We start from the raw sequence: 14,898 nt of genomic DNA, 5'->3' as shown, positions 1-14,898 counted from the left end.
CATTTGGTATCTGTGCACAGCTCCTTGTGGTTTAGCTTGTCCCTTTCCTGACAACTAGACCCCTTTTCTCCCATGAGCCTTTCCCTTGTAGTAGTCAAGAGAACAAGCCTTGGCCTTTTTCTACCAGGTCTTCAGCCATACAGTAAGCTGGTTGGGATGGCTAGACTGGAAGCACTGCTCTTTGACTGTCTTCTATCACATTGCTGGCTGCAAACTTTTGAGTTCCACAAAGCTCTTCTGACAAAGCTCTTCCTCAGAAGTGGGTGTTCAAAGCAAAAACAGAAAGGTTTACAGCCTAATAGCTGATTAACCCCAAAACACACATCCATGTGGACTAATAAGAGTAGGAACCTGTAAAAGCCTGTTTAACTCAAAAGATCACTTCCACTATTGTCAAAACATATGACAATAGGTTGCCTAAAATCTTTTCTCTTTTGTGAAAAGGGGTTAAAGAGCCATGAGAAGGACAACTGCAGGAATGTCACAAAAAACTGCAAAAATGCCTGGCAATGAGCTGGTGGCAACTCCATAAGGCCACGTCCTACTCACAGAGAGAGCCGCAGGTGTTCTCCCCCAGCCCTTTGGTGGGTCTCCTTGCAAGACAAGTTGTGTCACATTTTCTACTGCTTCCTGCCTTGGGCTACGGCAAATCCTCCTTGCACTTTTCCTTGTAGAGGAAAGGTTAACGGCCAGTTTGCTGCAGACTGGCCCCTGTTCCATTCCTCCTAACTATGCCCCAACATGCAACAAAGGCCTACTATATACCTGGGAGCAAAACTGACTAGTAAATGAAATTTGATTAGATAGATTTCTAGTGCAAACAAAGGGCCCTGCCCAGTCCTTGCATAGCTCTAGTTAAGTCGCTAACAGTGCCCCACCCTGGCACCACACAAAGTTAATCTGCTCATTTGCAGCTTAAATGAATGGGCTGTCAAAAACATTCTTTGCCATCTTCTAGGGAGGCAGTTGCCAACCTAGCCTGCTTGCTTTGTTCTGAATCTGCCGTGCAAACACCAAAGACCTGCCCTTGGTGGCTAGGACTTAATAAACACAGGAGTGGCTTACACACACACACACACACACACACACACACACACACACACTTTTAGCAAAGTTTGGTGACTTGTACCTTTCTCTTTTACCTGTTCCCATATACCTTTCGCCAAAAGCAGACACTGCTGCTTCCTATTGGAATTGTATTCTACTAATTAATTAATATGAATACCCATATGTATTGAAAATACTCCCAGGAGGTGTGTGATCTTGCCACAGAGCAGAGCATTCAGAGAAATGACCATCGCCCAAAATTCATGTGACATTGCTGCCTCTGGATCCATCCCATTACAGTACTGATATAGAAGATAGCCATGGTTAGCAACAGAAGCTAGTTTGGTACAGCCTGAAATCATTTTACTACTTCCAAATACTGTCCACAGGATTCTTTGTAGTGGCACCCAGAGGCTGTTGGGGAACACCAGTAGCCTCACAGTAAACGGATTCAATGTGTTTGTGAGGACCCAAGTGCCACGCCGAGCACAGAGATACCTCTTAGCAAAGCTCTTGGCCTGCTTGGAGTTTAATTAGCATGTTGTTCTCCTTTGTTTATGACTGGACTAAGAACTACAGCAACATCTAGGGCCCTGGGGACCCCCTTAAAGAGTCCTAGTTCTCTCTGATTGCTTTGGATATCATTTGCCTGTTGTCAATGCCAGCAGTCCAGTAGTCCCTTGATAGGAGCCTGAGCTGGTAAGGCTTTGTGTATTTGCCTAGCCTTCACCCCTATGTGGCAGAAAGAGCAAGAGCTAATTCTTACTATTTCACATGCTCCCATTTTTTCATTTGGTAATTTCTCCCTCCAAAGATCCAAGCAGTAATCTGAACTGTACAAAGAGCTTGATGAATGATGCAGTGGATGGGTGGCGGGAATAAGTTGTTGGCATCGTCTGTCTTGGGAGGCAATGGAAAAGGGCACCTTTGGGTAAAATCAAACTGCTGGAGAGTTACAGCACTTTGGGTGTAGAGACCAATGCGGAAGAAACATGTTTTGTTGCAGCAGGGGCAGATGAAGATGTCTGGTTGTGGTACTACAGAGACACCATGGCATTTCTTCTCTCTGCGCCCCTCCCAGCGGTCATTTCTCCTCTGCTCACTGCTGTGGATCCATGCCCTGACTGTCGTTTTAGGACAGACAAAGGAAGAGACTTCTCCACACAGCGCATAGTTATGCTATGGAATTAGCTTTCACAAGAGGCAATGATTGCCACCAACTTGGATGGCATTAAATGAGGATTAGACAAATTCATGGAGGAGAAGGTTATCAATGGTTATGTTGTACCTGCACTATCATGCCTCTGAAAACCAGTTGCTGGGAATCACAAGTGGGGAGAGTGCTTGTTGCACTCATGTCCAGCTTGCAGGCATCTGGTTGGGCACTATGAGGACAGGATGTGGGACTAAATGGCTCACTGACCTGATCCAGCAGGCTCATCTTTTGTCCTTCTGCCCTGCAGAGTAAATACTGCTAGGCTTGAAGGACCAATGGTCTGACTTTGTATATAAGAATAGCTGCACATCATCAGATGTCCCAAACAGTATAAATTCAAACACTAACTGACTAGGCTATTTGGTGCCTCTGAAGAGGATTAACAGCAGCTGTTTTCACAACTTGTATTTAAATGGGTTTTTGCATTGTCTACATTTCAATTTTCATTGAATGAAAATGCCGTATCCTCCAGAATGAATGCCCATCTCTAGACTTACTTAAGTCTTTGCACTAATGTAGGATTTTTTACATTCATTCCTGTACTGTATGTACCACTAACTTAGGGCATGAATTGTTTAATAGGGATAGCCTTCATTCAATAATTGAGGGATTCTGCTCATTTCAAAAAAAGAGCTAAAAGTCCTTCCCCAAAATGCTGTGGGCAAGGGAAGGGCTGCTGAGATGTCAAAAGCCACCAGCAAGAATGCCTAGCTGGAATCCTGTGAGCGATTCTTGTAAAATTCACATTCTGTAATTTCATTACCAAAGACAAGTTCAAACTGCATCTTTCTAGCAGCTTGGCTTAACACTTCAGCACTGAACCAACATGGGTATCTTCAACTAGCAAGGTGCTTTTTTTTTGCAGGGGAGGGGGTTAAATTGTGCAGGCCTGCTGCATGGATCTGCAAATACAGTAAGAGATCCAGAATGGGAGGAGTCCTTGGCAAGCACTGATCCTTCCCCAAAGCTGCCATCTGCACACGCCTTCTATAGCATCTACCCTGGTACTCACCTTTGCCCCATCCTGGACCAAGCAAACACTCCAATGACTCTTATTAGGAGGTGCTAGAAGGGCAATTTCTCCACCCTTTCAACATATGTTTTTCAGAAAAGGCAGCTGAGGCAGGGCTGGGGCTTGTGTCTTCATTTGCAGCAGGGGTCGGGAGTCATGCAGAATTAAGAAAAGGCAGAGTACAAGGCTGGGTTCATGTATTTCATTTGCACTATGTCAGGTGTTCCAGGTTCACTTTGCAGAAGGCCTCCTATCGTAATTTTCTCTCTCCTTTCTGCCAGCAAATGGGCAGGTGAAGCAGCATGGCATACTCTGGTGCCCTTTTATCTGCTTTCCAGTGAGATAAATTCTGTCTGTGGTTTTGCCTTGGATAGAGCCCCAAGCTGGGACTCCATCAAAGAAAAAGGCACATTTCATGTTGGAAACCATGGGCGTAACCGGGTGTCGATCCTGCTCCCCCCCACTCACACAAAATCCTGGCTACACCCACGTTGGAAATTAAGCTACTGTATTAAGCATTGTCACCAGTCTCCCCTGTAAGGGCTATGAGTGGACGCTTGCCCCTAACAGCATGACAGCTGAATGGACCCTTCAGCATCAGAGACAGTCATTCTCTGAATGCCAATGGCAGAGATGACAGGAGGTTTTGCGTCTTCCTTGTGAGCTTCGTTTTCGGACATCTGGTGGTTGGTCACTGGGAGAAAGCGGGATGCTGGGCCGGAGGCGTGTCTTTAGATGGAGAGCTGCCAAATTAAGGGAGAAGTGAATTGGCTCTCGATGGCTCCTGGTCATGAGTTTCGCGATACAGAGGCAGTCTCCCTCGGGGCGAAGCCTTCCCGTCGGGGCACCAAGATGCAACATGCTGGGTCTGGCCGGAGTGTGGTTTCCCCGCCCCAATGACTCAGCAAATCCGCGCCGCCTCCTCCGCCTCTTATAAGACCCGCGGCGCCGACGGCTTAGTTCAACTGCTGCCCGGCTTGCATCGCTATGGCTGGTAAGTAGCTCGTCTCCTCGGCCCAGCCTTACTCTGGTGGGCCCTAAAGTGCGCACCAGGCTGCCTCGCGGAGCCAAGCGGGCAGGTCGAAAAGAGAGGAAGGACGGGGTGGGTGGGATCGATCGAGTTGAGTCTCCAAGGCACAGGCTCCCCCGAGCCCTTTCCCGCCTCGAGAGCGCCTCCCCTCGGGTTCCCGAGGCCCTGCGGCAGCGCCGGCAGCAACTTGCAAGGAGGCGGGTGGCGCCCACCTGGCAGGGCCCCGGAAAGGCAGGCCGGGGCCTACGAGGCTGCGCTGCCCCGGTGGGAGGCGCCGAGGCGGGAATCTGTCCACTGCAGGCTGTCCGCCTCTGTTGCAGCCCCGGCGGCAGGGCGGCTCTCCCGGAGCTTTGGCCGCCCGAGGCGCCTTGCCTTGCCAGGCTCTGCCCTCCTGCTCTCCTTGCAGCTCGGCAGGCGCTGATCGTGCTGGCCCACCCGGAGCGGACATCCTTCAACTATGCCATGAAGGAGGCGGCTGTCGAGGCGCTGCAGAAGAGTGGCTGGAAGGTGACCGTCTCGGATCTCTACGCCATGCGCTTCAACCCGGTCCTCTCCCGGGACGACGTCACCGGTACATAGGTCTCTGGGTCCCTGTTGCTCCGCTAGGTGTGTCTGCACAGACTGGGGGCGGCGCCAGCTCGGCTGGGCTTCAGGCCGGCTGGTAGGGGGCGCTTTCCCCCAGCCTTCCTGCCTGGAGGAACTGTCGTCGGGGCGAGTACCCGGGACCTTTTGCCGCTCCTTTCCCGGAGCCCCCCGAGGCTCCGCCTCGCCTGCGTGCCTGGACCCACCCTTCCCCCTCTTCCCCTCCCTCAGGCAAGCCGAAGGACCCGCAGCACTTCAGCTACCCGGCCGAAACGGGGCTGGCATGGAAAGAAGGCCGCCTGAGCAAGGACATCGTAGAGGAGCAAAAAAAGCTGGACGCTGCCGATCTTGTCATCTTTCAGGTGGTTCCCAGATCACAGGACGCTGCCTTCTAAGGAGTCAGACCACCTGGTCCATCAAGCCCAGGGTTGTTTAAGTGAACTGTTTCTCCAGGTTTTCAGGCATGAGTCTCCCCCACCCCTTCTACAGCCCTTCTCCAACTATCATAGATGCACACTGGTTTCCTGGGAGGGGATTTAAAGGGGGGGGTGACTTTTCACCTGCATCATAAGTCTCTTCTTGCCTTAGGCTTTTAGTGTTTGACCTGAGTGTGGATTTTGGCCATGAATCTTGCTGGCCAATGAACTCTGGAGAGGCAAAATTAGGAAGTCCTAATTCAGTAAAGAGGGCGGGAGCAACACTGGCAGCTCAGGCTTTAAAAATTGGATTCTGGCAAACATGGAAATTGTCCACAGAGGGCCTTTACTTCACAGGGGGGAAACAATATGCTTCTAACCCCCTGCTAGAGCTTGCCATTGGAACAAAGTTCTGGAACTAGTGGTTCTAAGGGAATGCCATGGGCACTGAAGAGCTTTTGGGGAATGTCCTTTTTGGGGAATGAGCTTTTGAAGGGACGCAGGTGGCGCTGTGGGTTAAAGCCTCAGCGCCTAGGACTTGCCGATCGAAAGGTCGGCGGTTCGAATCCCTGCGGCGGGGTGCGCTCCCGCTGCTCGGTCCCAGCGCCTGCCAACCTAGCAGTTCGAAAGCACCTCCGGGTGCAAGTAGATAAATAGGGACTGCTTACCAGCGGGAAGGTAAACGGCGTTTCCGTGTGCGGCTCTGGCTCGCCAGAGCAGCGATGTCACGCTGGCCACGTGACCCGGAAGTGTCTCCGGACAGCGCTGGCCCCTGGCCTCTTAAGTGAGATGGGCGCACAACCCCAGAGTCTGTCAAGACTGGCCCGTACGGGCAGGGGTACCTTTACCTTTACCTTTTACCTAAAGTACCATGAAATGAATGTGCAACAAGGGCCTCAACCCTTAGCCTGTGGCTCTGCTTCTGTTCCAGTTCCCTCTCCAGTGGTTTGGTGTCCCAGCCATCTTGAAAGGGTGGTATGAGCGTGTCCTCACTGGTGGATTTGCCTACTCCTACAGTGCCATGTATGACCAGGGGCCCTTCAAGGTAGGTATGCAGTGGGGATTTGGTGGGAGTGAAGTCTTGCTGCTGCTGTAGCCGCCGCCACCTTTCATTCTCTCCCATGTTCAGCTCCAACTGGCCAGTAGCTGCAGCCTGTCTGTTGTGCATTTGAGCCCTGCAGTCAGCCTCTTTGGTGCTCTGCATGAAATAATATGGCAGACTCTGGTGGTAGTGGGAAAAGACAGAGGATTCTGATAATGACCCTGTCTCTTGGTATTTTAGAGAAGGGTGTTCTGTGGGACAGAGAAGGTGCAGTTCCTTTCCTCCATATTGTGGCAAGATGATGATCAGCTGGGCTTTCACAAAACTCTGCAAAATGACCCTTGTTCACTAGCTGCTCTCTGCATGACAGTGTCTCAGCTGAAGTGTAAAACATAACTCATATTTGGTTACTTACAGAATAAGAAGACTCTACTTTCCTTCACTACTGGTGGGATGGGCTCCATGTACACCCCTGAAGGCATCAATGGGGACATCAACATCCTTCTTTGGCCAATACAGGTAACAAGGCAACATTTATTGTCAAACCCATAGTTATTTCTAAGAGAGTTTTAAAATTATTATTAAAAGGTGTAAAATACTTAAGTAGATGGTGCAAGCTTCTGCCTTACACAGAATTCTTACAGGTTCCTATACTTGTCTGGTTTGAGAACCTTTGTGTAATCCAGAGGTTTACAATCCTGCATTCCAACCAATTGGCGAGATGACTGTTTTTTCAAGAGCTGTAGTTTACTGAATCCTAGCAGAAAGCCCACATCCCTTGTGTGCAAAGTTGTAGACAAATTTTAGGTTTTTAAAATGAGTAAAAATGTCATAGCAGACATTTAGTATGGAAACAAAAAATAAAATAAAATACTGTACTGGAAATGTCACTATAGAGCTCTTTATTGGTCCTGAACTTGTTCTAATTACATTCCTCCTGCCCTATTTGAATATGTATTTGATTTGCAAATGTTCTTTCTTCCTACTCCCCAGAGTGGCACTCTCCATTTCTGTGGTTTCCAAATCTTGGCACCCCAGATCGCTTTCAGTATTGGCCATACACCACCAGAGGCCCGCTCCCAAATCCTGGAGATGTGGAAGAAGAGATTGGCCACTATCTGGGAGGAGACGCCCCTCAGCTTTGCCCCAAGCAACAACTTTGATTTGAGCTTTGCTGGGGGCTTTCTTCTGAAGAAAGAGGTCCAGGAACAGCAAGAAGATAAAAAATATGGGCTGACAACTGGCCAGCATCTGGGAAAGCCACTCCTGCCTGATAATCAAGTCAAAGCCCAGCAGAAATAGTAAATTCTGTTGGTAAATTGGGACAAAAAAAAGGCCTTTCTGTAGAAATGCTAACAGTTGTTTCCTACTTTCACTTTCTCTGGGTTCATAGGGTCCCTGTAGGGCAGACCTTCCCCAAACCGGCGCCCTTCTGCTGTGTTTGATTCCAGTCCCATCAGCCCAACAAGGATGATGGGAGTTGAAACCCAAACTACCTGGGAGCACACCAGATGGGAAAGCTGGTTGGGCACTCTACCATTAAAAACAGTTAAGTTATACCTTGTGTATGTAATGCAAGGCATATACTCCACAATGGAGCCTGCATTATTACTGTTCTACTCTTTGCAGCCTTAAGATCCTAGCCTATAATCCACGGGTGGGCAACCACCACAGCCTTTCACATTCCTCTTTGCAGCCCCCATCTCAGCAAAGATTACCACCATACTGCCTTGAGCAACAGAAGAGTTGGCAGGAAGGTCCAACCCCAGAGCAAAGTACTTAGAGCTTGGGTCTTGCACTTCTCCAAGTGCATATGCCTGGAGAGCACCATAGGTTGTATCCAATGTTAGTGCTACTTGGAGCAGACCCATTGAAAGTAAAAGGCATATCTAACTTAGGCACACTCATTTCAATACGTCTACACGGAGTAGAATGTAGTTGGATAGAACTGTATGGATCCACCTGGCTGCTTTCTTGCCAGCTCTTCAGTTTCTTGTCATAGTAGCCTCAAGGTAGTGTGGGTGGGTGGGTGGAGTACATTGCCTTTACTTCATTAGCAACCACCAATCCACAATGGGTAAAACAAGCTACTTGGCAGTCAATACCACTTGCACCAGACTTGAGCTGCCAGAGGAGAGGTGCAGTGGCAATCTGTCTGAAGACAAAATAAGCCACAGATGCAGCTGAAAAGAGGGCAGCTGGGAAGAGTGGTGAAGACAACTGGGCTCCCACCTTCCCCAGCTGGAATCAGCCACAGCACAGGAAGGCAGGGCCAGAGTTCCCTGGCAATAAATGGTGCTCCAGGGGGTGGGGGTGGGGAGTGTAATTAACTGGCGGGGAAGGTGAAGGGTTGCTTTAAATCCTTTTAGTTTACTTGCTGGTAGTAGGGATTAATACTACTTGAGATTTTTGTACTTTGGTAATAACTTTCACATGTACTAACAACAAAGCCAGGTGTTGCCTCTATTAGTCAGGTTTGTTGGAATGTCATGTGGATTTATACAAATGTCTCTTGCGCCAGCAGAGAAATTTAGAATAAAATACTTTTTTAAATCTTTCTCTTGCAGCTGTCTATTGAGTCAAGGGCCACATTTTGTGCTAGGCATTTATACAGTTTGAACCTATTACAACTCGCATGACAGCACTACTCAGAGGGGAGGGGTGCCTGTTTGTGTCTCCATGAGAGGTGGTGAAAGGAGAAGCCTAAGTCTGCTGCTTTACCATACACAGTTAGTAATATGGGACAAGCCAGCCCAGACATGGTGGGTTCTGCAAAGGAGGTATTTACACAAAGAAGGTTCTACCTTCCCATCAGTCCAGTGAAGGGAAACCCCTCTCCACCTGCTCCATATACACTGGTGCTGGCTTGCTTATCGGCCACAGAGCAAAAAGGGATGTATAGAATTGTAGGGTTGGAAGGGACCCTGAGGATCATCTAGTCCAAATCCTCTGCAATGCTGGAATATGCAGCTGCCTCTTAGGGGGATCAAACCTGCAACCTTGGTGTTACCAGCATCATGCCCTAGCCAACTGAGCTATCAATTAGTAAACTTCTAGCTAGTGTGTGCAGGGCTCAGCAGACAACACACTAGCCTTGCACTTCAGAACCAAATGACTCCAAGATACTGAAAAGAATGGAGCACAGTAGCAATACACTGCAAAATGAAAACTTTCAAAGTTTTATTCTTGACTGCAGCTGTGTACAGAAATATAGTTGCAAGTATACAAATGTCCCAATAGAAGCAAAATATCTCTCTCTTAATATTCAACAAGTTATCACAGGATAGCTAAAAACAAATGCAAATGAGTCCCCCCCCCGCCCCCTCCAATAGAATAAACAAAACCATTATCAGTGCTCTGAGAAACCCACCTACACAAGCCAGGGACACAAAATGCACAAGGGGCCATCTGAGGCTACATTCACATTGCAGGATATTGGAAAAGGCGGCTTGGTGGCTGGCTGGTCTTGAGTGCTGTTCTAAGCGAGCATGGCAAGAAAGGGGAGGGGGAGGGAGTGTGTTAGGACTGCAGCGATATTAACAGGCCGAGCTCTGGGAGAAAACCTTCATTAGTTGCACGCAAATTGCTGTTGGGACAGGGGGGTGCAATGAGATTCTTGGTCTCAGCAGGTGCAAGCCCAAACTGTTCAGAACAAAACCTTGCCCTGTCCAAATGGGACTTCATTCCAAACAAGTTGGACTCCATGGGCCAGAGCCCCAATACAAAAAAGCTGCTGAAAAGAGGAAACAATGGACCCCAGATGACAGCCAAGCTACCTAAGGGCTTAAGGATCAAAGAGGCAGTGGTGGCAGGGATGAAAGAAAAATGCAGTGGTGGTGGCAGCAGCAGCATCCACATGGGCCATGTCTGGTGCAGAGGTCAGGGTTACACTCAAAAGTTATTTCAATGCAGGAAATCCTCTGCTATGAGCTCAAACAAGAGACCACCATTTTCTGAAGCAGTCACAAGCAGCCTGGACTGTCAAGAAGTTATTCCTAATATTTAGTTTAAATCCTTTTTCTTGCAAAATGGACCTATTGGTTAACACTGAAGCCCTGGAGAAAACAACAACACAAAATTTGCTCCCATGATCAAGAGAGACAGCCTGTCAAATACTTAGTGATGGTTATCAAATTTCCTCTTCATTGTTTCTTGTGCAGCCTAAATATACTTAGTCCTTTCAACCTTTTCAAATGGGACATGGCTATGACCAAGTTGCTCATTGCCAGGGTGGGCAAGACCAAATGAGGTACTTCCTGGCCTTTCAGGCTCTGCTCTGATGCAGTGTGCTAGAAGATTACTCAGGATAAGTAATTACTCAGGATACACTTTCCCAGGCATGTTTGGAGTGGTGCACAAGAGGAGGAAGGAAAGCAAGTCAGGGATGCCTGAAAGGACAGCTCTCTCTTGACCATTAATATGCAGGGAGTTACCTGAAACCACAAGGGCTTTTACAGTTCTACAAAATCTGATTCCCAAAGTGGCTTTATCCAGAGTGTTTGAGGAGGGAGAGGGAGTTGTACATAAAAATGATTGCTTCCTGTAGTTTGAAGCCCTTTGTGGTGGAAAGGCTTAGTTGGATTTTTGTGGACTGATGCAGAGGGGAAAAATGAATGGGGACAACATGAGCTCCAAATGCCATGTGCGGACCAAGAACACACAGGAAACAAGATGCACCTTGCAAGGCTGCCGAGGTCCCATCTCCATGAAACTCTCTAGAATACCTTTTGTAGGTTCTGCTACCACAGGCCCCGCAAAACAAACAAAAAGGGTGTAGGAAAGATGCAGCACCAGCCAGCCACTGAGCAGACCTTTGTTCCAAATACATACTTTTTTGTAACCAAATCACGTTAAAAATGTTGCACATTTAAATATTGACCTAAAATGGACCAAGAAAAAATAGAAATAAACCAACCCAAAAACCCATGTACATCACCGTTTTGAACAGAGCAGCAGCAGGAGCCCCTTTAACAGAATGCAGATGCCTGCGTTGTATGGCTGGAGCAATGTGGGGAGAAGTGACAAGAGGCAGCTCTGAGCAGGAAACTTGGTTCAATAGAGGATTGGTCCCTGGTGACTTAGCACTGTCCCCCGAGGACAGTCCTGATGTCACCGAAGTGAACAAGACACAGCAGCGTACAAGTCAACCTGCTCCTACTCAACCCTCTCCACACACTTCTTCCCCATAAAGCTCCTGCCATGGCCTGGGACTAAGTGCCTCTTCCAGAAGACACAGGCAGTCCCAGGCCCAACTGCAGGATCCCCAGAAGTGAAAGCAAAAGCCGCTGGCTTGGTACATCCCTTTCTGCCTCCTCATTCATAGTTAGGCACATGACTGCTCCTTCCCATCCTCAATACTCTTTCAGCAAATAAAAGAAACATAACATTGTAAGAGAAGCAAGCTCAATGCAGCTACAGACATCATGAAATGAGGAAAGAAGGTTCCAATTGTGAATTTGTAGTGTTGTTATAAATTAAAAAGCTAGCAATAAAATATTAGACATTAACCACGAGTGAACAGCTGAATGGCTCATGTCAAGGGACTCCCATGCAAAGGAAGATGCACATGTGTCACCTCTGCAGTGAAGTTGCCCTCACAGCCAATCAGCACAGAGGCTGCCTGATTATATGAACGGCCAGAGATGAACCAATCACATCTGCTGCAAAAAGTACTCAAATACTTTGTGAAGACTTAACAACAACCCCCCTTCCCCTGGTTCCTAGATGCCATGTTGTGGGAAAACAGACAACAAAACTCACACATTTACCACAAAAATCTGTGGCAAAAAGAATATATGTGTGTGAATATATGTATATGCATATATATATTTATATATATATATTATTTATGCCAATGTACTCACTCAGTACAAATAGCAAAATAGTTTATCATTTTCTAAATACAAAATAGAGCTTTCCAAAAAAATGAAACACACATTAGATATAAACCATCCAAAACCTGAACGATTGAAAACTGTATTCAAAATTAAATGACCTAGAGCAGGTCTCTTTCTGAAAAGTTCTCTTCATATCGGCAAAATAGCCTGTACTACTGAAAACATAACTCAAGCCTCTCAAAGAGAGACGGACAAACAGAACGAATCACTGACTGCAAACATCAGAGACGGACTGGCATTTAACAGGACAACAACAATAACAAAAAACAAGCACAACTCTACATAGCTCAAGGTGGAGCACAAGTTAGAAAAAACACACAAGGGGTAGCCTAAAAAACCAGGTACAAGCTAAATTCTTCTCTACACAAAAGTAACAAAAATGGACACCAATGCTTACTAAAAAACACAACTCCCCAATGCCAACAAGAGTCACACACAACAGCTGTTGGGTGACAGACACCACGCACAGCATTTGATGTGCAGGAGAGGAAGAGAGGGAAATAAAAATCCAGAAGAGGGAAACTGTAGCTATCCCTGGAGAGCACCTGAAATTGAGTTTGCCCCTTGGTGCTGACAGCACACAAGAGCATCTGCCTTTTAAGCCAAAATGGATGCAAATTCATCACCAGCATTTGCATTTTGAAAGAGTGACGTTACTTGTCTCGTATGAGCTAAAGGAGCCATGTAAGAACATAAGTAAAGCCCACTGGATCAGTTCAATGGCCCATCTAGTCCAGCATCATGTTCTTACAGTGGCCAACCAGATAGCTAGTCCACAAGCAGGACCTAGGTGCAATAGTACTCTGCCCACCTGCAATTCTCAGCAACTGGTATACAGAGGCACCCCTTCAAGTCCCAAGGGGAAGCTGCCAAATCCCCCTCCCCCCATGTGAGTTTAAATTTAAGACTTCAAACCTGCACCAATTAGAAAAGGGGTGGAGGAGCAGAAACCAGCATGCCCAAAAATATTCTCTCACCCCTCCTCTACAAACCAAGGAGGTATCAGCCAGCTTGGTCATTCCAGCCCCACTACAATGGACCTTCTGGTCTCCAAAAAACCTATTTCAGATTTGTACAGGTGGCAGCATATTTCACACAAGAGGAAAGAGACAGAAAAGGGATTAAGGGGAACAAAATTCAGCTTATGGCCTATCAAGGCAGGACTCAAGAGGGGGTCTATTGCTCAGCATAGCAAACTGGCCCCTTGTGAAAGGGGAGATGGGCAGAGCACCAGAGGCTCAGAGAAGTCCCTGTTTGAGCAGCCAATCTTCCAGCCTCCCAGGAAGCTGTAGTCACATTCTTGGATATCACCCACTCCCCGCCCCTTGTGGCTTTAGGAGACTCTCTGCCAGTATATGCCACCTTCCTAGGTGCTAATTCACAGCTTTCTCCATACTGCTATGAAGCTGACAGCAGCTTCCGTTTAACAAAGAGTCACTAATTCACACTGGTATGTTCAACACTTGGTAACTGCACCATTAAGCAATGACTGGCATGAGTGAAATGCACAATTGAGGACTGAACACTTGCATCACCTTCACCTCCCCCAAGCAACATTTTTCATTGGAAACCATTTACACCTGCAAATCAAGTGATTGAGTCTTCAAGTGATGAGCACAAATGTGTGAATCAACCATCTGTATATCCCAGTTATTTTAGAACACATATCCCTGTGTGCTTTGCAGCCTGTTCCAAGAGCTGTGAAGAGGAGCTGAAAGAGAGGAGCAGACACAGTCTCAGGTTCTTTCAGTGCCAAGCTGCAATGATAAATGAGCAGCTGCACTCTGCATCCCCACAGCTGGACTAGAGATGGGGGCAACTGTCCAAAGTAGAGCCTCTTTCGCCTCTTCCAGCTTCAAGAAGTCTCTCTCTGATGCTCTCACTCAGCAGCTGTTTCTCATCAGGCTTAGCAAGGGTACTCTTCCAAAGTGATGGTGAAGGCTACATTTCCCCTTGGGTCCAAGGCCGCACTTTGACACAGGAAATTTAACTCCAAACATCCTAAATTCCAGAGTCACAAGAAAGAAAGTCTTGCAAATCTGCTTGTCCATTACAGGATTTCTGAAGTTACAAGCTAAAAGAACACACAAAGACAAAAGTTAAGCGTAGTAAGAGCCTCATTCTTTCCCCCTAAAGCACTCTAATTAAACACCATCCAACAGCTGGTTATTTCCCTCTATGCTGAAGTTACCAATGATGGCTTCTTTGAATGTAATATTACTGCCACCCATCAGTGAAATCTGATTGGGACTTGAAGAGGGGATGTATACTATGGAGTTGGAGTGTGAGAGAGCCCCTCCTAGCATCATGGCTTGGGGAGGGCCATGTGCTGCTGAGCTCTCTCTTGTAACTGCACCAGCAGCACAGAACTTGGTAGGATTTAACATCCTAAAATAATAAGATTTAATGCTTTTGTAAAGCAAGCTCCTAGAGTGCTAATGCCTGAAAGCATTGTTGCAGACGTGGATGACACTTTTATGTCTCAAGAGGCAGAGCAAGGATTCCAATCACTGCCAGTAGAAAAAGGATGATGTAAAAGCCCCTGTTTCCTTTGTATAATTTATTCAGGCCAGAAAAATAAGGCTTTATTTCTGTGTGGAGTAAACACAGCTGACCATGCTGCCTTGGAACTGCATATTTCAGCCTTGAGCTGAAG

At 47.3% G+C, this 14,898-nt stretch overlaps 2 protein-coding genes across 14 annotated transcripts in view; one reads left to right on the top strand and one right to left on the bottom strand.

Moving 5' to 3' along the window:
- The first annotated feature begins 4,032 nt into the window (after positions 1–4,032).
- On the top strand, positions 4,033–8,903 carry NQO1 (NAD(P)H quinone dehydrogenase 1). Of its 4 annotated transcripts, none has more exons than XM_079988550.1 (6): positions 4,033–4,269; positions 4,712–4,876; positions 5,119–5,314; positions 6,235–6,348; positions 6,763–6,864; positions 7,339–8,903. In XM_079988550.1, the coding sequence occupies exons 1-6, from the start codon at positions 4,172–4,174 to the stop codon at positions 7,645–7,647; spliced, it is 984 nt and encodes a 327-aa protein (XP_079844676.1). In that variant the 5' UTR covers positions 4,033–4,171; the 3' UTR covers positions 7,648–8,903. The 4 variants fall into 4 exon arrangements, with proteins under 4 accessions (XP_079844676.1, XP_079844677.1, XP_079844678.1 ...); XM_079988551.1 differs by having other exon boundaries at positions 4,712–4,911; positions 5,119–5,249; XM_079988552.1 differs by having other exon boundaries at positions 4,135–4,269; positions 5,119–5,249.
- Positions 8,904–9,496: 593 nt separating this feature from the next.
- The window catches only part of NFAT5 (nuclear factor of activated T cells 5), a 66,638-nt gene continuing 61,236 nt past the window's right edge, over positions 9,497–14,898 (bottom strand). For all 10 annotated transcript variants that reach the window (XM_079989146.1, XM_079989148.1, XM_079989154.1 and 7 more), the window contains one exon: positions 9,497–14,316. The gene's annotated coding sequence lies outside the window, so the exon portion shown is untranslated. The remainder of the gene's footprint in view (positions 14,317–14,898) is intronic.

The sequence above is a fragment of the Podarcis cretensis genome (assembly GCF_951804945.1).
Source record: "Podarcis cretensis genome assembly, chromosome: 8".
Classification (NCBI taxonomy): domain Eukaryota; kingdom Metazoa; phylum Chordata; class Lepidosauria; order Squamata; family Lacertidae; genus Podarcis; species Podarcis cretensis.
This window is presented reverse-complemented; position numbering and strand designations above follow the sequence as displayed.

Coding starts and splice junctions, on each gene's coding strand:
- NQO1 (XM_079988550.1), top strand. CDS start 4,172: ATGACTCAGCAAATCCGCGCCGCCTCCTCCGCCTCTTATAAGACCCGC. Junction 5,315..6,234: donor CCTGGTCCATCAAGCCCAGG/GTTGTTTAAGTG, acceptor CTTCTGTTCCAG/TTCCCTCTCCAGTGGTTTGG. Junction 6,349..6,762: donor ATGACCAGGGGCCCTTCAAG/GTAGGTATGCAG, acceptor GGTTACTTACAG/AATAAGAAGACTCTACTTTC.